The sequence below is a fragment of the Mustela lutreola genome, chromosome 4 (assembly GCF_030435805.1).
Source record: "Mustela lutreola isolate mMusLut2 chromosome 4, mMusLut2.pri, whole genome shotgun sequence".
In the NCBI taxonomy this organism is placed as follows: Eukaryota; Metazoa; Chordata; class Mammalia; order Carnivora; family Mustelidae; genus Mustela; species Mustela lutreola.
Genome location: NC_081293.1, coordinates 80263415 through 80287793, shown reverse-complemented (window position 1 = coordinate 80287793; position 24379 = coordinate 80263415). Strand labels below are relative to the sequence as shown.

Here is a 24379-nt window from a genome sequence, read left to right as displayed (position 1 = left end):
AACTTCTAATGACAAATGCATAAGATTTGAATTACACAAGTCTTCAAAGAAAGAAAGAGCTCAAATCTAAAATTTACCAAGTCCTATGCGCACAGTGATTATCAGTTTTCTCAAATGAATCCAGCAAGGTATTTTAATTATATGATATCTAAATGGCAGTATATTCCACCACCCATGTTTTATTATTAATATAATGGTAATATTTTAGAACAAGAAAGGACTAGTCCAGATACTAACCCTATAGATAAGATAATAATCTACAGAGAACCTACATAAGGTGAGGAACTGCCTGATTTTCAGCTCAATATTACTTCCATTACTTTCTCAGGATCAAAAAAGAAATCTCCATTGCAAAGATTTAGAAATAAACTTAATTTTGAGATGTGAAATTGTTACAAAAGTAAGAGAGAGAAAAGCCACATAGTGAGGCAGATCAAAAGTAACCAGCTACACAGAGGAAGAAAGGGAAATACTTACAGACAACGGCAAAGGGGGTTTCTATCTGTGTGAGCATCCTACTCCCGGAAGATTTGAAAGAGGCTTGAATAGTTGGTTCAAGAAAAAGTGATCTAGGTACGGCACAGAAATAGTGTAATGGAAGTGATGGGGTACAAAGATAAGAAAACACAAAAAGACTTGTTTCAGGATGGCTGATACTGGCAGAAGACCCCAAAAAGTGACAAACATGTTCTTAGAAACAGACTTTCGTTCCCAAAACCAGAACAATGTAAAGCTTGGGTCAGAACTTTACCTACAGGCATAGAAGATACGAAAACAAAAACAAAGATACAAGATACAAAAAAACCAAAGATACAAAACAAAAACAAATTGAACAAAATTAGGAATAGTTTAGCTATGAATAGATAGATAATGAATTTACATTGTTGCCAGATATATAATATAAAAGTAGTTCTCAAAATCAATATATACGTGTCATCATCATGGAAATGGCCACTCATTTAAAAAAAAAAAAAAAAAAAGGTTTCCATGAATATAAAAGGATACAGTAAGTGCAAAAGAACCAAGATTCACAAAAAAAGAGGTGAACTTGCACTCATCTGGGAAACCACTGAAAATCTCCCGAAAAAGCAGCAAAATATTCACAATATGGAGAATATTGAGATCTGATCCCATGATCAGGAAAAATAATAAAGATAAAAATGAACCCACCAGTTAAGCCAATCTTTAAAAGGTCATCCTATTAAGTCACAGAGCAAATCAACACAAAATAACACAACTATGAAAATAATACAATATGCCTCACTGTTCTGCATGCTCTGAAAAAAAAAAGTAGATGGGGAACTTCAGTGTTGGTAAGACTCTAATCTCCATTCAGAATTATTTGGGATAATCAGGGTTTTCAGGACTGGAAGGATCCTTCTCTCTCCCTCTCTTGTTAGCAGAAGAGGAAAGTGACACCAATGTAGTCATTTGGCTACTTCACACAGTGTGTCACAATTTTGGTCCAGTTAATCTCCAGAATCCTGCCATGGCACCTTACTTCATGCTACTGCCATTCACCTTAGCTTTTAAAGATTACATTCACACAGATAACAAACCGTTTCCATAGTTACCTGGAAAAATAAAGGAGCCAGGAAATAGGACTTGAAAGAGTCTAGATTTTTCTGATAAGAGATACACAATATTCATTCCTTTGAATTGATTAACATTAATTCAAAGCCTTCCTTTGATCAAAAGCATATCCTAATTACAAAGCCACTGACAGAGAAAGCCTATACTTCTAAGGTGTGGGGAGGATTTCAATCTACCTCATTTCAGATGAAGAAAAAATAAACATTTGTAAGGTTCTAACTAGAGATCAGTACAAGATGGGTTCGTTACAAGACAGCAGTTATTTTGAAGACTCAAGAGTCCAAGCCACACTGGGAAGCAAAGCAGAACGATTAGAGGCAACAGCAAACATGCACTCACTTAGATTACGATTTCTTTGTAAATACATGGAAACACATACCCATTTTTCCACATCAACTTGCTGTGGAAAGAAAAAGCCAAAATAAATAACAAGCAAACAAATACAGACCTGGCAACGTTTCAGTTAATCTCACATAAATAAACAGTTATGAGATCCCTGCACCAAAATCTACTACTAACTCTAACGGATAATAAAAATATTCAAAATTTTCATTAATAACATTTTAATCTCTTGAAACAAAAAGAAAACTCAATTAATTTAGTGACTGGAACTTCTAAAGTTATTAGGCTAGAAAAGCACCAGGTACATGAAATAATACTAATCCAACATATTCAGAATCAAACATGAACCTTCCTTTACCTTATTCTCAAACCTAATAGGCCTCCTGATTTAGGGAGGACTGTTCTCCACTAAGTATCTATTTAATAAAAAAGGTCACTTTAGAAATACAGCATCTAACTCTAAAAACCTTTCATGTAATACAGTTTTACTAAACTTCTCTTATTCCAATCTTAATATTGTATAAAATGTCACAATATAATAAGAGGCATGCCTTGCCGAATAATTCTGAAATTATATCAGCATCAAATTATCTTTAAAATTGCATTTATTAATGAATGTATGTTAGCCTTATAATCATTATGTGATTCTTTAAAAAACTCAGGGGCTATAATTATATTCCAAAGTGTAAAATAGAATTAAAAACCATATATCAACAAGGACCATCTTCTACAATGCCTTAGGACTCCAAGCCAATCAATCAGAACAAAAGGAACAGAAAAATTTGACACTGAAGAGAATACTCTGTGTCAGAGTTAAATTTCCATGACCTACCTCCCTTCTATAATACGTATGATCAGTGTCCTGTGACACTGGAGGTTTTCTTCAGATTCCTCATCCATTTAAGTTTATTTGTAACCTTTTTTCTTAGAAAATCCATTAATCAGGGAAGACGCTAACGTTATTTGGGCAGAAATCTTGGGTCCTAGATAAGAATCTGCTTCCCTTGGTAAACAAGCTTCCAGAAGGAAATGTGCATAAAATATAATATATGGAGTGGTTATCTTTAAGATATTATAAAGTGATATAAAAATATCAACCTAAATATACAGATAGAATTGTTCTGAAGCCCCAGTGAATTTCTATTCACTTAGATTTCTTGTAATGGAGCACTTTGATTTACTTAACAATTTGGCTAGTCCCCTGGAAAATCTGTACTAAACCTCTTCCCAAACTATGCATTTTAAAAACACAAAACTGCTAATAAGAAAGAAAAATTTACTGAATGCAAAGGCCCAGTTTTCACTATACATTTTTAAGGTATTTGGCTATGATACAAAGCACAAGTCCTCATTTTAAACATTAACCTCTTAGAGTGATGAATTTATTTCTCTGGATTCTGGGGCAAAGGGAAGTTAGTTAAATTTAGTCAGTTATAAAATAGTTACCATTTATTTTTCTACCTCCAAAAGGACAAATTCTAGTATTTATTGTCTTTCAAGAACAACAATTCAAGGAAATGTGCAATTATTTAAATACTTGTCAGGAAAACAAAATACACCATTTCAGTGACTATAATGATTAGCAAAGACATTATATTAGCCCATTACTATTTCATTTCTAAATGTTAAATATTCCCTCTCATGCACACACATTTGCATCAGTGCAAAGACAGGATTGCAGGATTTTTCTAGAGGAAAGAGAACTTATAATTAAGAATCAAAACTGTTAAAAAAAAAGAATCAAAACTGTTATTAATAATAGAAGTTCTTTAATGATGTATATTAACAAAGAGAAACAGTTCTTAGGTAGCAAGAATTAGTAGCAATATACCAAATTCTGTATCCCAATACCCAAAGAAAGGCTTAGCAACAGAATGTGCTGGGGATGAATTATCAGATCAACACATAAGACAAGACAAATAGCCCACAGATTTACAAGACGAAAGTGCAATAAAGTTGTAATTATGCATAAGCGATGCAGAAAGATTTCATGACACGTCTCTTATTAATGTTAACAAGAATCATTTCATTAAATGCCTGCAAATGGTGAAGAGGAGAATGATTTCTTGGAGCTAATGAAGAAGGGGAATATAAGGTCCACAATAACCTTGATTAATTTTAGAGTTTAAATAATTATCAAATCCATAAAGCATGAAAGACAAATGAACATTCATTCCAATCATTTATTATCCAAACATGTGGCATTAAAAAAAAAAATACAGAGATTTCATTAATCGAGAGAAAATAAATATTTTAATATCACTAGGAAATTACATCAAATATTCTATCATAATATGACTAAATAAAGGGCAACCTCATTTTTCAAATAAAACAAAACTTCCATTAAGAAAAACAAAATTTAAATACCAACCTCATTTAACAGAGAGAACAGGAGTTAAAAATATAATACAAAAGTAATTATTCTGAATTATATCATTATATGAAAGATGGAATGTTCATAGGACATCTCTTTTTATATTCATATTTTAATTAATACATTTTGGACATATAAACATGAACTATTCCACAACCTTAAAAAAAAAAAAATGGTTGCTTCTTCCAAATTGCTTAACTCATTTTACTGTGTAAGCTGAAAAATTTTATTGTTATTAAACCTATAAGCCACCCATTAAGCAGTTACTATGTGCTCTGCTTTGAACTAAATACTTTACATGTAATCTTACTGTCTGCATTTTACAATATGAAGAAACAAAGGAAATATAAAGGTGTTAGGAACACAATGAAAAAAAAAAGTTACTTAGTTAAAAAACAATGGAACTTGACCTGAAATTGGGTCTCTGACTTCAAAGCCCATAATCCCATACCACTACTACATACACCATACTCAAGTTATATCATTTTTTCTTTTTTTTCCAATATTTTTATTTATTTATTTGAGTAAGAGAGAGAGAGAGAGAGAGCATGCATGAGCAGAGGGGAGAGGCAAAGGGAAAGGGAGAAGCAGACTCCCCACTGAGCAGGGAGCATGATGCCAGGCACCATCCCAGGTCCCTGGGATCATGACCTGAACCGAAGGCAAATGTCCAATGGACTGAGCCACCCAGGCTCTTTTGTTTCAAAATTTTATTTTGCATTTAATTTGAAATTGCTCTATAGCCTATTTCTTCTGGTAAGTGCTACCCAATACAATGTGTTAACATCTAAGTAAGAAAAAGTAAAAGGCACCTCAAGATTTTTTTAAAGTAGGCTCCATGCCCAATGTGAGCCTTGAACTCACAACCCTGCAATCAAGACTCAGACGCTCTACAGACTGAGCCAGCCAGGTGTCCCAAATTCTTGTAACATCAAAGATGTTAAATTTCAGTTGTTCGAGGCATGTTTTGTTTTCTATATAGATACATTTCTAAATAATTACACTGCAACAATAAAACATTCATCATGAATATACAGTTTTTAATATCAAGGCAAAACACAAAAAAAGTAATTAAAATATTCAGTGCAAGCCTACAATCTACTACCGTGTTGTTAATTTTTTTTAAGTAATAAATTACAGAAAAATGAAAAGAAAAAAACTGTCCTACCCTATAAATAATTCTTCACCACACAGGCTGTTTATTATTAAGACTGCAAGGGAAGGGGTGGGGACATGAAAATTTGCACACTGTGTTCCAGGATTCAAAATATGATGAAGTCATCTAGATTTTTTTAAAGTAAATTATGATCTGGAGAGGCCATGTTTTAATGAACATAATCAGTTCAGAAAAATATGTAAGTCATGAGTATACAGTTTGCTGAAATTTTACTGAGTAAACAAACCCATGTAATCAGCACCCAGATCTAAATATAGGACACTACTATGACCTCGAGGCTACCTTCACATCCACCCTGAAGGTAACCATTATTCTATCACTATTAATTAGTTGCCTTTTCTTATTTTGAAAATACAGACTATGTTCTCTTTTCATCTAGCTCCTTTAGCGGACATTTAGTTTATAAACGTCATCATGTTGTTGTGTGTGGTAGTAATTAATTCACTTTCCCAGCTTTGTAAGATTCCATTGCATGAATACATCACAATTTACTTATCCATTCAACAGCTGGAGTAGTGAGTGATCTATTACAACTTAGAAATGGAACTACGAAAATTTTCCCCCAGTTTTTCAAACAAGTCTGGCCCAAACAGTAAAACCCCCAAAATAAATTAAAACCACTTTGTTTTTCATCACTCCGCATCAGGGAAATACAAATCAAAACCACAACGAGACAGCACCTCACTCACACCAGTCACAATGGCTAAAATCATCAAGTCAGGAAACAACAAATGTTGGCAAGGATTCAGTGAAAGGGGATCCCTCTCATGCTGTTGGTGGGAATGAAAGCTGGTGTAGCCACTCTGCAGAAGAGCAGGAAGGTTCCCCAAGAAAGTAGAAATAGAGCTACCCTACAACCCAGCAATTGTGCTACTGGGTATTAAACCCAATGATACATATGCAGCAATCTGAAGGGACACGTGCACCCCAACGTTTACAACAGCAATGTCCACAACAGCCGAACTATAGAACGAGCCCAGATGTCCATTGACAGATGAATGGATAAAAATGTAGTGTGTGTGACACACACACACACACACACATACACACTGAAATACTACTCAGCCATCAAAAAAAAAAAAAAAAAAACAACCCCAAAACAGAAATCTTGTCATTTGCAATGTATTATGCTAAGTGAAATAAGTCCATCAGAGAAAGACAATTATCATGCTGTTTCACTCATATGTGGAATATAAGAGATAGCACAGAGGATCATGGGGTACGAGAGGGAGAACTGAATGGGGAAAAATCAGAGAGGGAGACAAACCATGAGAGAATCTTCACACTAGGAAACAAACAGGTTGCTGGAGGGGAGGGGGGAGGGGGGATGGGGTAACTGGGTGATGGGCATTAAGGAGGTTACATCACGTAATGAGCACTGAGTGTTTATACAACGGATGAATTACTGAAGTCTACATCTAAAACTAATGATATATTGTATGTTGGCTAAGTAGATTTAAATTAAAAAAAAAAAAAACAACCCTTGGGACGCCTGGGTGGCTCAGTGGGTTAAGCGGCTGCCTTCGGCTCAGGTCATGATCCCAGCGTCCTGGGATCGAGTCCCACATCGGGCTCCTTGCTTGGCAGGGAGCCTGCTTCTCCTTCTGCCTCTGCCTGCCACTCTGTCTGCCTGTGCTTGCTCTCGCTTCTCTCTCATGACAAATTAAAAAAAAAAAAAAAAAAAAAAAAAAATCTTTAAAAAAAAAAAACAACCCTACTTTGTTTTGGCTTACATGTTTCCTTTCTCCCACCTCCGCAAAACAAAACAGATTCCTTGGTGCCTAGTTATTTGTTGAATGAGTTACCCAACTGCCATTGAATAAGGAATTAAAATCACATTATATACTTTTATTAAAATACTGGCATGTAGATAGGTTAATTACATCTCAACAAGCACCAAGTTTATCCCTTGGCAACAGAAAAGAAACTAATACTTATTACGAATCTACTACTACGGATACTGTGGTGGGTATTTTTATACTCACTTTCTCCCTTGTAACTATTAGTTTTCACAGTTACAAGGATATATTTTTTCTTTATTTCTGCTTTCTTTTTGATTTTCATATGTATTTACAAATAACAGATTTAAAGATTCACCAGATCTCAAACTGAGGTATTTACCTAATGCTCTCTGGAGTGAGCCACATAATACTAAAATGGAAAATACGAAGTATTAAATTAGAATGGAGAGATGTAGTGATAATGCTGAGGAAATTATAATTTTAAAAAAGGGATATCTCCATAATTCAATATGGAACGTGGTTTGTACTTTAAACCACATGAGACCTCAAAGTCCTCTCTGTCATCAGCTGAAGAAAAAAAAAAAAAGCTCATCATAAACTTAATTAAGCAAATGAAGTCACAAAAGGGAAGTCCAGAAAAATTCACTGAATTATACTTTGGTCCAATTTCTTGGCTTTATTCAGACTTTATTAATCAGGCAGAAACCTTCATATTTTGGGGAGTATATGAAACAACGGAACAGCTTTAACACACTACAGTAAACTCGACAATCTCCCACACCAGCACATTTAACTCAATTGTAGAAAAGAGTTTAGAAAATCTACATGAAAGTATTTTTTTCTGTCTAAAAGTTAAACTAAGTGATAGAAGACTAAGATCTACCATTCCTAAATTATTCCCATTTTAGAAAAGGAACAGTTCCTGTAAAACTGCTTAAATTGCTTTCTGAATTTTTCAAAGCCTCAAGAACACCCACTTTCTCTTTAAGCACAGAATATGTCACAATGGCTCTTGCGTAAACTTTAATGTTAACAAATTCAAATAGATAGGTGCTAACGAATAATATAGTAGCTCTCTTCCAGATAGATTCTCATGAGAATTACTATGTTCAATTAAATACCACAAGTAAATTCATTTGGGAAAACTAATCGGGAAGAAAAGTATTAACAATCTGTGAGGGGGAAAAAGTAATGAGGTGGAACTTGCCCTACTAAATATTAAAACATTTCCAAAATACAATGATCAAATCAGTGCTGTTTGGGTATAATAATCGACAAACATGTATGACAGAATGTTTCATTTAGAGTAACATATTTGGGGATGTATGAATTTAATGTATGACTAAAAAGTATCACAATAAGAAATGGAATAATCAGTCATGAACAAGGACGGAACTTTGCTTAGCTACTGGGGAAAATAATTAACTGAAATACGAACCTTACATGAACTCTAAATGAATCTACTATGAGAAATAATAAACCCCATGTAATAATAAACTATAAATTTCAGATTCATTTACTATAAAAAAGTGAGGGATGCAGGATACCTGCGTGGCTCAGTTGGTAAAGCATCTGTCTTTGGCTCAGGCCAGGATTTCAGGGCTCTGGAACAGAGCGCCAAGTGAGGCTCAGTGCAGAGCCTGCTTCTCCCCCTGCCTCTCCCCCCACTCATGCTCTCTGATAAATAAATTCTTTAAAAGAAAAAAAAAGGTGAGGGATTCAAAGACGGATACACTGATTCTAACAGAACAATTCAATACAATTCCAGTGAAAATCCCAGCAAGTTATCTTGTAGATACTGACAAACTGATTCTAAAGCTTATATGGGAATGCAAAAAAAAAAAAAAAAAAAAACTCAGAATAGCCAACACAACACTGAAGGAGAAAAATTAAGAAGATGGACACTCTGCCAACATTGAGACTTAATCAAGACAGTGTGGCACTGGCAAAAGAACGAAGAGATCCCTAGAACAGAAGAAAAAGCCCAGAAAACAGATCCACATAAATACAGTCAACTGATCTTAGGCCAACAGTCAAAGGTAATGCAATGAAAAAAGGATGATCTTTTTACCAAATAACGCTGGAATAACTGGGCATCCTCATGAAAAAGAAAAAAAATAATAATATCTAGATATAGTCCTTAAACCCTTTCTAAAAATTAATTAGAATTGGATCACATACTTAAATGTAACACATCAAACAGTAAAACCCCTGGAAGGTAACACAGGCAAAAATCTGCATGACCCTGGGTTTTGCAAGGACATTTTAGATACCACCACCAAAGCATGATCCATGAGAAAAAATTTTGACAAGCTAGGCTTCATTAAAATTAAATCCTCTGTTATGTTAAAGATCGTGTTAGCCAAATGGAAAGACAAGCCATAAATGGGAGAAAATCTTTGCAAAATACATATATGATAAAGGACTGTCATCCAGAATATACTAAGTACTCTTAAAATACAGAAACAGAAACAGAAACAGCCCAGTTAAAAAAAGATCTCATGGGTCCCTCACCAAAGAAGACATCAGATAGCAAATAAGCATATGAAAAATGCTCAACATAGTATGTCATCAGGGAATTGCAAACTAAAGTCACAATAAGATACCACTACACATCTGTAAGAATGGCTAAAATCCAAAGACTGACAACAGCAAATGCTGAGGGTGATGTGGAGGAACAGGAACTCTAGTTCATTGTTAGCAGGAATGCAACATGACATATCGACTTTGGAAGAGAGTGTCTTACAAAAATAAGCATATTGTTAATGCTGTCATCCTGCAGTCACATTCCTTAGTGTTCACACAAAGGAATTTAAAGTTTATATCTACATGAAACCTGCCTGTGAGTTCACAGCAATTTTATTCACAATTGCCAAAATTTGTAAGCATCCGAGATGTCCTTCAGCAGGTGAATGGATAAACTGTTGGGGCCCCATACAATGGAACACTCTTCAGCAATAAAAAGAAATGAGCTATCAAGCTAGGCAAAGACACAGAGGAGTCTCAAATACACACTGCTGTGTGAAAGAAACTAGTGTGAAAAGAGTATGTACTGTAGGATTCCAACTACATGAAACTATGGAAAAAGCAAAACTATGGAAACAGTAATAGATCAGTAGTTTCCAGTGGTTGGGGGAGGGAGGAATAATAGGGGGAGCACAGGGGATTTTTAGGGTGGTGAAACCATTCTGTATGGCACAATCATCATAGATACATGACATCAAACCTTTGTTAAAACTCACAGAACATACAGCATGAAGAGTGAACCCCAATGTAAACTGTGTGCCTTTCTGCAATCAGGATGCCATCAACACGGGCTCACCAACTGTAACAAGTGTGCCACGAAGGCAAGACCATAATTACAGGGAAACTGAGGGCAGGAGATATGGGAATGTTCTCAATAATGTTCCATAAACCTAAAACCGCTCTACAAAAAAACAAGTGAAATAAAAAGCTTTTCAGACATAAAAGTCATTCTCACATAAAAAAGTGGGTATAATACATACCAAATCGTTGTTACGTAATATAAAACAAGAGATGCATAAGCAACCGTCAAAACCCAGCGACGGGGGCTCTGTGAGTGGAAATACTACTGCTGGCCGGGAGACTTACAAAACTGGTCAAGGAAGACGACACTTGGAACACGTGCACAGAACAAGGGAGTGAACTTCTGAAAGACCCAGGAATCTAAGCTGAGGCAGGAGTGTGGCAAGCTTACAAGAAATGCTATCTGCCGAAAACAGAGCATATTCAGGGAGTGAATGAGTCCAGACCGGATGGCGGATGGACAGAAGAAGGGAGAAAGAAAGAGAAACCAGCGCCTACATTCCCTCACAAACACTGAAGTCACACAGCAACAATTAAATCAGAAACAGTCTGCACAGGGAACAGACACAGAGGGTGATCTGATGATTGGCTCGACCCGTCGAGGTGCACAGATTCTTTCCTAATCCATACTTGAGTGGCTCTCAGAAGCAGCAGCAACTCCTTATGGGGAAAAACTACAAACCAATCAACCAAATTTATGTATCCAGGCAGGATCCTCCTCAAATCCAACCTGCTGGTTTAGCAACTAGAGCTCATGACTATGTCAATGAGAGAATTCATTTCTCTCCTCCTATAATTGTTATACACACCAACACTTCTATTCTGTAAGCCACTAGAAACAAATCAAAATTTCCAGGCCACAGATGTGTACAGACAAATCCCTTTTTTATCTCTGACCCCGAAACCTTATTTTTATTCCTTCACCCGCCAGAAAAGCATTTTCCTAGTGTTTTCAAGGCATACATTCCTCTTACACCCTGCGGGCCTGTCTGGGAAGCAATCATCCTGGCTTTCAGACTCTCTCTCACCATCTCCTCTGCAGAGACCACACACTGAGGTTACTCATCTGTAGGTTACTAACTCCAGCCTACGAAGTGCTAAATCTTCCCGGGTCACTGCTGCTTCTCTCCTGTCATGTAATGCAACGCTTTTGGTATGTCCATCCCCATCTCCCGTTTGCCAGAATTATGAGAATTGGTACGCTACAGTATGAAGCCCATTCCGTGCACCCTTGGGTGCTACTTTCTGCACTCTGTGAAAGGTCTAGGGGCAGTCCTGAGGTTTCCCAGTCCAGCAGAGAATGGGCCCATGGCACCACGCACTCTTAGAGCTATTGCCCTCACCATGACCTCAGAAGCCACAGGAACATAATCTGGTTGTAATTACCAGTCCTGCCTTAAATGTCCCATCTGGTCTCCTGCATCTCCCGGTTATGTAGATCACCCCTGTCTTGGTCTTTCTCTTACAGCTCTGAGATTCATTGTATAAAACAGGACAGCTTCTATGCATGTGTGTCTGCAACTCCAAGGAACTGCGTGGCCTCCTTTTAAATGGTCACATCTGAAATCATGTGACAGATTTTGTACATGTGTGTATTATCTATGTTTTCTTCTGGGGAAAGGTACTAGAACTTTTATCGGGTTCACAAAGGCACCATGCCTGGGGATGGCCAAAAAAATCCTCGCCCGGATGAGACCCTCTGGACAGTAAAAAAGGGAACTTGCAAGAATTAAGCTGTGACAACAGCTTGTTGTTGGATTGTCCAACAAGGATGGGTGTCCAACCTGGATTTCCCAGGCCAACAAGGATGGTGGGTACCTGACCCCAAAGTTTAACTTCACATGTCCCCTTCTGAAAATACCCCTTTTCTTTCACAACAGCAAGAGGCAATGTGAAAAAGAGCTACACTTCACAGGCAAAAGTTCTACCTTCCCTTCAAAGCTATTACAAGAGTAGCAGAAACCCAATTTTTGGGACTTTTCAGCCCTCTGATTTTGGGTTTGTAGGGTCTACCTTGCGGTTCTGCCAGTGGCAGATTTACTGAAATCTGGTTCATAACCTGCATCCCATGTGGTAGTGGTTAGAGCGAGTGGTCACCACACACTGAAAACCCGGCCCTCATGGGGTTTACACCCTAGTGGGGACAGGTGGTCTTGAAAAACAATAGAAAGAAAAACAAAAACAGACATGCATACTTTGTCGAAAGGTAATAGTGCTCTGGGGAAAACTCAAGCAGGCTAAGGAGAAAGACGAGTTAGGGGAGGAGGGGCGTATGGGTGGTATCATCTGCTGAACAGGTGTGAAAGAAAGAAGAAAGACTACGATAAGACTAGAATGTTCGGGGTACCTGGGTGGCTTAGTGGGTTAAAGCCTCTGCCTTCGGCTCAGTGTCCTGGGATCAAGCCCCATATGAGGCTCTCTGCTTGGCGGGAAGCCTGCTTCCCTTCCTCTTTCTCTGCCTACTTGTGATCTCTGTCTGTCAAATAAATAAAATCTTTAAAAAAAAGAAAAAAAGACTGGGATGTTTTACGAGAATAAGGTAGAACTTCAAGAGAATTAAAATTAGGGGATGGTTGGCTAGCCAGGTTATGAATCTCTTTAAATCACTAGTAAATTCAGGAATAGTTTATCAGATGAATTTACCATCTGATTCATTCACTATCAAAGATTTCCATATGTAAGATTTTTTTTTTAATCTTAAACACACACACACACACACAAAATTCTGAGGAAGATGCCCAAATTGAATGAGAGTAATCAAATAAAATAATCTATACATTCAAGATTCATCATCTAAAACAGCACATAACTGCACCACAGTGATTAAATTACGTGTGAATTAAATTGGCCTCCTTATTGAGTTTGATGCTGGCATCTTGGAAAATCACTTCATTCAAATACACAGAAACATGGAGTATCCTTAGCTTCAGAGCGGAAAGTAGTCTCTCTGGCTTCGGAAAGACCATAAAAGAGGCAACGTCTACTAAAAGAAGATGTGCATTTTAACTGCAGACAAATATCCACATTCACATAAGCGGTGGATAAATAACGGTGGCTCAGCGAACACTTTGAGCTATATGCCCTTCAGGATTACAATCATGTTCATCCTCTAAATCACCTCTCCAAGTTCACAGATGGAAGACAGGCACAAGGCTATGTACAGAGGCTTTACACAAGATGCTGGTAGATGATCCCATCAAGCTAGTAATTTGTTAATTTATTTGCATTATAACTCCACTCCCAAAGCAGTATTTGTGCTTTACGAAGAATGTTCCTGAACAGTAAGATAAATAGAAATCAGCCTCTGGAAAGAAAATGTTAAGTTATAGTAGGTATTTGGGAATTGCTCTTTCAATATAAATAATAACATTAAATTGTCTGCAATATAAACGGACTAATCCATTAAGCCTTACACAGCTCTTCCCTGTTGAGGACATCAGCCACTTATGATGTGATGTAGGATGAGATGCTGGGGGAATAACGCTGGGTGAGTTATCAGAAGTTCCTTCCTCTCTGTACTCTCATTGAGGAAAGTTACTCTTCACGATTCCATCACTAAATTTCTCAGGAGGAAAGATTCATTCTTATTGACCTCTGGCAGCTCCAGCCCAGAATTCACAACAGCAACTCCATAGACTTTTGTGGAATGAATGCTACTTGAGCCAGTAAGGCAGAAAAAGGATGTGGCTTTTCCATTTCTCAGCTATGGAGACAACTGAAGCATAGACTTGCGATCTCTTTTTCTAGATAAGGATTTAACTTGTTAGACCTAGTTTGGCTCAAGAACCAAATGTAAATAAATAGTTCCAATTAAGGCATAAGAATGCCAACTCTAGGTCTGCCAGGTACTACAGCAAACAATGACAGAAATGATCAAACGCTCACTTACAACTGTCTTCCTTCTTCCAAAAGAAAGAACCTAATTTTATAGATGTACCATTCTTCTCTCCCTCCCCATGCTCTCAGCCAATTGTGCTGACCACATCTCAATAAGTAACAGTCATAATCATGCAACAGTGTGCATGAGGGAAATTCTACCAGGTTTCTTTATTCCCTTAAACAAATAAACAACAACAATAACAACAACAACAAACACAGAAATCAGCTCCTTTTCGCACCATGGAAGATGCTGAATTTGGAGGTCGTTCTTGAACCTAGCCTAAGAACTAGGCAAACAGAGAGAACAGAATAAAGAGAACTATACAAAATGTGAGCCAGAGCCCTGATCCATTAAAACAGGACTATCTGTCTTTGGACACTTTGTGTCATTTTTTTAAAAACCACATATAATTCAGTTGTAAAAGAGGACCCAACAGTCAGTAATATGATGCCGTTGATGTAAAAGTATTTCTGTACATGACTTTCTAGATGGATACAGACCAATCTTTTAGCGATGGTTGTCTTCAGGGAAAAGGAGGATTATGAAGCAAATATTTGCATTCAGTACTCTGCAATATTACTATTATGAGGATAAGATTGTGAAATGGTTCTGGAATTTAAATTTTAATGGAAATTTAAGTGTATGTTTATATCACACGCATGGCAGGCACTAATTATGTGTTTTCCCCCAGCTTTATTGAGATATAATTGATACACATGACTGTAATATAAGCTTAAATGTTCAGCATAATGGTTTGATTTACACACATTATGAAATGATTATTGCAATAAGTTTAGTTAGCATCCGTCATCTCAATAGAGATACAATGAAAAAATTTTAAAAAAAGAAAAAAAAATTTTGTTGTGATGAGCACCCTTGGGATTTACTCTCTTGACAACTCTCCTACACACCCCACAGCAAAGGTAACTATGGGCATCGTGCTAGACACGACAGCACCAGAACTCATTCATCCTTTAACCGGAAGCTGTTCTCTTTTGACATGCCCCCACCCCTCCTTCCAATTCTCCCTCATCCCACCTCTGGTAGCCACAAATCTGATCTCTTTCTCTACGAGTTTGTTTTTATTTTGTTTTTGTAGATTCCACATATGAGTTAAGTCATACAGTATTTGTCTTTCTCTATCTGACTTATTTCCTTCAGTATAATGTCCTTAAGGTCCAGGCATACTGTTGCAAATGGCAAGATTTCATTCTTTTTTATGCCTGAATAATATTCAATCACACATAGACACACAAACACTCTTTTTCACCTATTCATCCATCAGTGGATGCTTAATGTTGTTTCTGTGTCTTGGCTGTTGCAAACAAAGATGCAGGAAACATGGGGTGCAGATATCTTTTCGAGTTACTGGTTTTGATTCCTTTGGATATAGTCCCAGAAATAGAATGGCCAAATCATACAGAAGTTCGATTTTTATTTTATTGAGGACTTCCCATATTTTTTCCACAACGGCTGCACCAAGTTATAATCCCATCAATGGTACACAAGAGTTTCCTGTTCTCCACATCTTCTCCAGTGTTTGTTATCTCTTGTCTTTTTTATGGTGGACAACCTAGTGGGTGTGCAATGGTATCTCATTGGGATTTTGATTTGTATTTCCTTAATGACTAGCGATATTAAGCATTTTTCCATGTACGTGTAGGCCACCTGTGTGTCTTCTTAGTTTGCTCTACCACTCTCCCTGCCATTGTAAATGGCAAGATTTCATTCTTTTTTATAGCTGAGTAATATTCCACTGCATACATACAATACATCTTCTTTATCAATTAGTCTATCAGTAGACACTTGGGCTGTTTCCAAATCTTGGCTTTTGTAAATAATGCTGCTATAAACATAGGGGTGCATGTATCCCTTTAGAATTAGTGTTTTTGTATTCTTTAATACCCAGTAGTGTGACTGCTGGATCATCAGGTAGCTCTAATTTTAGCTTTTTGAGAAATATCCGTGCTGTCTCCCACAGTGGCTGCACCAGTGTGCATTCCCACCAACAGTGCAAGAGGTTCCTTTTTCTCCACATTTTTGCCAACACCTGTTTCCTCCTGTGTTGTTGATTTTAGCCATTTGACAGGTGTGAGGTGATATCTCATTCTAGTTTTGATTTGCATTTCCCCGATAAGTGATGGTGAGCATCTTTTCATGTGTCTGTTGCCCATTGGTATGTTTTCTTTGTAGAAATGCTCGTGTTTTCTGCCCATTTTTAATTGGATTATTTGCTTTTGAGTGTTGTGTAAATTCTTTATATATTTTGGATACTAGCCCTTTATCAGAAATGTCATTACAAACATCTTTTCCCATTCTGTCAGTTGCCTTTTAGTTTCATTGACTGCTGTTTGTTAATTTGCAGAAGCTTTTTATTTTGATGTGATCCCAACAGTTTATTTTTGTTTCTGTTCCCCTTGCCTCAGGAGACCTATCTAGAAAGAAGTTGCTACAGCTAATGGTAAAGAAGTTACTTTTAACATACCATTAATCAAGCAAGTAAATAAGCAAATGAGGACATTCATATGTATCTATATTTATATTTATAAAGTTTATTCCCAACCATATTCCAGCCAGGCATCTTCCTGAAGCAAAAATAAAAACTGAGAATGGTATTATTTTTATTAAAAAGTATCCCTACTTCAGTCTTTGGCTCTGGTCTCTTCAGAGTCGGGTGTCTACTACCATGATATTTAAAAGTATCATACTAATCATTTGATTCTATATTTTAATGGAGACTTAGGACATGCAGATCCGTAACATATTTTAAAATGAATGAACAACATCAAGCATTTAAGTTAACTTCACTTTTTTCGAGTAAGTCATTAGCTCAGTTTTAAAAACTAAAGTTTTAATAATATTAAACTAAGTTTTAATAATATACAGAATACAATATATATTACATGAATCACAAGCAAAGTCTGTAAACCCTTCCCTCCCGCACTATCCCAGTTCACTTTAATGAGAAGGAAAGCAGATGGAAAAGAAAAAAAATCAACGTGGAAATAAAACTCAACCGGGTTGGACAGAAAATTAATTCTTTTAATTTCTGATCTCCCCAAGAGCTTGAACAAATAGGTCCTTAACATGCAGTACCATCGGGCATATAGCAAAATACCAGAAGAATAAGGATATAAAAGAAACATCAAGATCCACTTTTGGAATGCCCAATCAATACTGAAAACTCCAAAAACTCTTAAGAGAATAAAGTCTTTTAAATACGTGTGTATCTACGAATTGATACATATACATAAGACAGACTGGTCTTAACCTTGACTGGCTTACCAGAAAGTACACTTTTCAGGTCTTATTCAACTAGATTACTCTGCTTTTCATCGGATCTTGTCAACATCTTCCACCTACATCCCAAAGTAGTCAGCTAGATAATGGTACCCCACAGACATCCACATCCCAATTCCCAGAATCTATGAATATGTTACAGGGTAGTATGTAGTTCATTTTGAAGATAGAGGATGGGCCACAAACCAGGAGTGCAAACTAGAAAAGACAAGGAAACAGAATCTTCCCCCAGAGCCTCTCTAAGGAATATCATTTTGCTAATAACTTCATTGCAGCTCACTGAGATTAATTTTAGACTTCTGAACTCAAGAACTGTAAGATAATTAATTTATGGTGTCTTAAACCATCTGGTTTGTGGTAATTTTTTTTACAGCAGCCATAGAAACTAAGGCATGTGGCTTCTGTGACTCTTTTCTCCTGGTTCTCCTCATCTCTAGAGGGTATCTTCCCAGAGCCTTCCAAAGGATCCTTTTCCTCTTTCTCCCAAGGCTTTAATAGTGATATCCCCACAGGTTCTTCCATTGCTTTTACTGTATGGACACTCTGAGTAAAGAGCTTAAAAACAAAGACTTTAGAGTCCAGAGGACATGGATTTGTACCCCACTTAAACCACATGCTAGCTATGTGATCTTTCAGATATTGCAGTTTTCAGGTCTAGAAATTCCATTTTGTTTCCTTGATTAATTCGTGTATGTTAAGTATCTGAATCTTTTATTTCATATTTCATTGAACATAGTTACAATAAGCTGCTTTATGCTTTTGTCTGGTAAGATCATCTCAGGGTTCTTGTTGGTTGTTTCTTCTCTTGAGATTGGATCACATTTGCATGTTTCTTTCCATGTCAACCAATTGCGGATTGTATCCTGTCTTTTTATGCTGTTAAGATTCTGAATTCCGGGCACCTGGGTGGCTCAGTCGGTTAAGTGTCTGTCTTCAGCTCAGGTCAGGATCCCAGGGTCCTGGGATCGAGTACCTGCTCAGCGGGGAGTCTGTTTCTCCCTCTACCCTTCCCCCCTGCTCATGATCTCTCTCTTATTCTCTCTCTCAAATAAATACATAAAATTTTTTTTTAAAAGGTTCTGGATTCTAATTCTAATATATACCTCTGGAGAATGTTGAGTGATTTGTTGCAAAAGTTAATTAAGTCAGTGAAACTCATACTGCAAAATGGTGGCCAATCCAGTATGGTCCCTAGCAATGGCAACTGCATAGACATCTGCCCTCCACACATGGTTTAAGCACCAGCGAGAGGGTAGGCAGTTTATACACAGAATTTGGGGCTCCCCACCTCTGGATTTGTCTTTTTCAGGATTATTCCTGGACGTTCTCAAGGCCCCGAATTCTGTCTCCAGAGAGACTACGGTTATTCTCTTGGAGTCTGAGCTGCCACACAACACTGACTTGAGTCCACCTGCAGGCTGAAAGCCTTAAAAATGAGGAAACTCATCCACATTGATCCCATTTTCCAAGCCCAGCTCTTCTCTAGAACCTGTGTGCTTTGGCCCAACTCTCCAGAGCCTTCCAGTGTTTGGGAGGTTTGCTATTATTTGTACTGATTTTTAAGATTTGGACCTCTATAAGTTCTTCCTCCAGAGGAGTGAGGTCTGCAGGAGCTCTGGTAGGCAGGCAGAGCCAGAAAAAAGTCCTGAGAATAAGGACCATGGCTGTGGCGTCTCCTGTGTGCAGGGACATGTATGGCTGGCACATGTTCGTTGCATTAACTTATTAGAGTCTCCCATCAACACTCTCAGGGAGATATAAAGATTTCTCTTTATAAATGAAAAAAAGATTAAGCAGCTTTCCTAAGGTTACTAAGAATTGAACTCTGAGTCTGTGTCAGATCCACGAGCTTCACACCACTGTGAAGTCTGTAGGAGTCTTCTTGACCTTCATCTGCTGCTCTCGCATTTACTTAAACTGATCTTACACAATCACGTGCCTGAAATTGGTGCTTCACTGTCTGATAAAGGTACTTTTTAGAAACTCACTTATGGTGCTTCAGTGTTTTAAAAAATGTATTTCTCAAAGACTCGCTTACCAGTAAATTTAGCTAGCTGCGTTCTTGATGTGTTTTTGATATTCTGCATACATGCCTCAAAAAGGCAGAGGTTTTATTAGAAGAACGACTCAGCTGTATTAATAATACTCCGCATTCTAGAACTTCATTTCTCAAAAAAACTAGACATGTCAGAGTCTGATGTATATTTGTACTGATAATCACTGCAGTATCTTGTATCTTTAATTACAAATAATGTATAATTTAAAAATATGAAAAAGTCATATAAAATAAACCATTTTAGTAAACTGAGACATAAAAATAGTTTTAAGAGTATCTCTGGATATGTTAAGGCATTATCCTCCTGGCAAGTATGGTTTTCTATTAGAATTCTAAAAAATAGCCTAATGAGATCAATTTATTCTTTGGAGAAAAATTTAAAATGATTTTTATATTAATACTTTGACAATTATCCCAACTTGTCTTAGAAATGGAAAAAGTCCAAAGAAAATTCAAGGGACTGACAAGTTCCACATGCCTAATCCCTTCACTGTGCTTACACTAAGAGTGTATATTCTAAAACGGTAACACACAAACTGTAATTGTTTTTCTATACCTGCGTTAGACTGTGGACCCACTGATGACAAAAATCACTTATTATTCATCTTTCTATCCAAAGAGTCTTCTAATGTATATCTTATAAATGTTCAAAAAGCTTACATTAAATGATGAGAAGTGAATGATTTTTATTGCTATTAATTAATGATACCAATCATAATCACCTAAATTATAAATTTCAACCTACTTCCCCAAAGAGCAGGCTATAAGGGGCAAACACTGGTTTCATTTTAGGTAATTTTTCTTGGTTCAAGCTATAAAATTCAAAGAAGGAACCAATAGAGTCAAGTGGACATGAGGCAAATTCAAGAGGTAATTTCTTATAATTCTTTCAGAAACAACTAAACCAAAAGACAGAAAAGCCAGTCAATGTTACAAATTGAAAACATAGTCTCCTAAACACAATATACAAGTAAGCCACTAGATACACTCATGGCATTATTTAAAAAAAAAAAAAAAAAAAAAAAAAGCCTTTCCAACAAAAAATAATTAGTAAAATTATCTGAAAAAGTAAGACTTTTCAATAAAGTGCACAGACTTCAAAAGCTCTTTCCACCACACTATGTGCCCTCTCACTTCCTATCTGTGCTCCTATGAAACAGAATCCTTAAACTAGACCTTAAAAAAAAATACAACCATGTAGAGAAATTGTTTATCCAAAAGGTCTGTGAATTAACAAAAGTATAGTAAAATAGCCCAAAGCCTAAGATCACCTAAATCATTAAACTTTATTCACTACAATACTGACTCTATAGTTTAAAATAACTACGCCCTCATTAAACTGGCAGAACCATGTGCCAGAAGTGGGTTGGGATGTTGGAGGAAGAGGGACGGAGAACTGAACCAGCCAAGATGGCAGAGGAGCAATAAGCAAAGGCCTGAGAAAAGGCCATCAGAAATTTGGAACAGTCCTACCAATGGAGCATACAAGGGATGAGAAAAAGAATAAGGAAAGGAACAATAATGGCCCCTGTTAAAATATGCTACCAGAACAATCATCTCCAAGCACCATCACCAAACCTGACCATAAAGACTTACCTTCCCTCAAAGCCACAGAGTGAATACATGGCCGAGCCGATATTCTAAAATATTTCTCCAATTCTACAAAGCCCATCTATTGGCCCTGTGCTATATATAAAACAAGCATACAAAATCAATCAGAAGAGTGAGAAGAGACAAATGGGTGTGGGTTCACAGACAGACAAGTTACACAGAACCACATAAACCCAGGGGGAGGACAGAAGGAGTAACAGAAGCAAGGACGCCGATGTACAGAAGCCCAGGCAAAGTTCGCCCAAGGGGATGGGCACTGCTCCAGGGGTCATTTTCTCCTTGTTTTATGTGCATTATCTCCACCCTCAAAATTTTAAAGGGTCTAAGAGCAGCTACTTGGATAAGTGAATCTTAGTATCTTTAATACTGATATGATTTGAGTAAGAATAAAATCTAAATGATATTCAGTGGATATATACATATGATTTAGATCTAACTACACATTTTTTTTAATTAAACAGATGGAAATCTCTTTAGATAAAATCCTTCAGAATGCGTTTCTGCCACAAACGTATTAGTTATTTTACTAATAGTCACAATAAGCAACTCTACAGAATCAAAACTTCATAAATTAGGTAATATTTTTCCCTGATTCACCTTACATATACCCTTTTGTTATCAGGAATTTTCTTGATTTGTTTTAGCACAAGTGATGCCGGGAATTTCTCACTAGTTTCCTGAATCTTTATGAAAACCATGCATTTATTCAAAAAGAACCAAGAATATGAACAAAATGGGTTAACCACAAAAAGAAAAGGCACAGTTCTAGATGGGATTTTTTCCTTTATCATCATTAAATGTGTTCATATTACTATGCGTTTATGACAACATTTTGGACATTAAAATAGTATTATGCAATTTACTGAATTACATAAAGAATTTAGGAAGAATTATGTTTTTTAAGAAAGGACAAGACTTGAGGCGCCTGGGTGGCTCAGTGGGTTAAGCCTCTGCCTTTGGCTCAGGTCATGATCTCAGGGTCCTGGGATCAAGCCCCGCATTGGGCTCTCCGCTCACTGGGGAGCTTGCTTCCTCCTCTCTCTGCCTGCCTCTCTGCCTACATGTGATCTCTGTCTGTCAAATAAAATCTTCCAAAAAAAAAAAAAAGGACAAGGCTTTGTAAGTAAAGTTGATTATGAATGAGTTAGGGAATCGGGTAATACATGAGGTTGTGTTTGATACATTGGCAATTTGTAAGGGAGAAAAATGATTTCATGAAAATAAGCATTACTTGGCTGATATATACCTTCCTCGTAAAAGTGGATCTTTCTTTTTTTTTTTAAGATTTTATTTATTTATTTGACAGACAGAGCACAAGTAGGCAGAGAGGCAGGCAGAGGGAGAAGCAGGCTCCTGCTGAGCAGGAACTCCATCCCAGGACTCTGGGATGATGACCTGAGCCAAAGGCAGAGGCTTTAACCCACTGAGCCACCCTAGTGCCCCAAGTGGATCTTTCTTTAAGCAAATCTACTGTCCACAGTTTAAGCTGGAGATGACAATTTGCTTGACATAGGTCAAGGTTGCCATAGATTCCTGTCATGAATTCAAAGCACAGCTACGTAGGCTACGGATACGTATAAACTCCAAAAGACTTGACTCCTACAAATGCCAAAAACATCCACGATAGCAATATAATTAGACACGCTATTAAGCCAGCTTGCACTAGTACAAGTAAGATGGCTGCTAGCAAGGAGACCTTCTCTCCTTCTTGGTAAATACTCATGGCACCAAATCTGGTGTTCCCTAGCTAAGAGCACCCAGGGCTACCACAGAATACCCTCAAATCACTGGGACCACCCTCACATCTCTTCAGGACTTCGCCTCTAGCATTATAGCTGAGGTCCACACTCATTAATTGACGCCTGTTCCAAAGTTGTTAAGTATTTTGGGTATCATTTCAGGGTATAATTCAAACTACTTTGATTTAGGAGCGCTTCTTTCTCTAAGATATAGAATCCCCTTGAGCTAATGGACAGTGGTTTCCTCCCTAAAAGTTAGTCATCTAAAAGTGACATTCACGTCAATGAAAGATGTCCTTTCCTTGCAGGAGATTCTTCTCAACTTATATTTTCTAATGAAATGTAGGTCTTATGGTAGCTACGCTGGGCTTTGAAACATGCTGTTCCACACATCACATAAATTTCCACCTTAGAAACTGACAGAAACCTGTAGATGGGGAATAATTCAAAATAAAATACAGCTAGATTAGAGTATTAGGGAGAGGATGCAGAAATCCTAATAAATATCTGAAAAACATAACTCCCAGTATTTCCATCATCCCAACACACAGAAAATTTAGAGCTTGCCTAATCCAACCTCATGATTTTAGGGGGATAAAACATCTTTTCAAAGATGTTAAATTTAGAAAATTTAGCTTAGCAATATAAAAATAAATTTTATGACCATTTCATGCATAAGCTGGTATCTACAGTATAAGTAAAATGCTAATACATACTTTCCTAGATGCTTAGGCAAAAGAAAAATGATTTTTCTTTTTAAAAATAGATTTGGGGTGCCTGGGTGGCTCAGTGGGTTAAAGCCTCTGCCTTTAGCTCAGGTCATGATCTCAGGATCATGGGATCGAGCCCCACACCAGGCTTTCTGCTCAGCAGGGAGCCTGCTTTCCCCTCTCTCTCTGGCTACCTGTCTGCCTACTTGTGATCTCTGTCTACCAAATAAATAAATAAAATCTTTAAAAAAAAAAATAGATTTGAATTTCAAAGCTGACATGCCTCAGTGATGTTTAAAAATCCAAAGAGGTTATTCCAGGTACAGACAAAACTAGTTGAATTGAGAAATATTTTACTCCTATGTAAGCCTATTCTAAAAGCTTCATGTTGAAGAACAGAAATTTTAAAAACATTTTATAGGGGCGCCTGGGTGGCTCAGTGGGTTAAGCCACTGCCTTCGGCTCAGGTCATGATCTCAGGGTCCTGGGATCGAGCCCCGCATCGGGCTCTCTGCTCAGCTGGGAGCC

The 24379-nt window shown here is 37.1% G+C and overlaps 1 protein-coding gene across 3 annotated transcripts in view; it reads right to left on the bottom strand.

The window, feature by feature from the left end:
* The window catches only part of RYR2 (ryanodine receptor 2), a 751000-nt gene that overhangs the window by 442510 nt on the left and 284111 nt on the right, over positions 1-24379 (bottom strand). For all 3 annotated transcript variants that reach the window (XM_059170336.1, XM_059170337.1, XM_059170338.1), the window contains exon 4: positions 1973-1989. In XM_059170336.1, coding sequence (XP_059026319.1) covers positions 1973-1989 — 17 coding nt within the window. The remainder of the gene's footprint in view (positions 1-1972; positions 1990-24379) is intronic.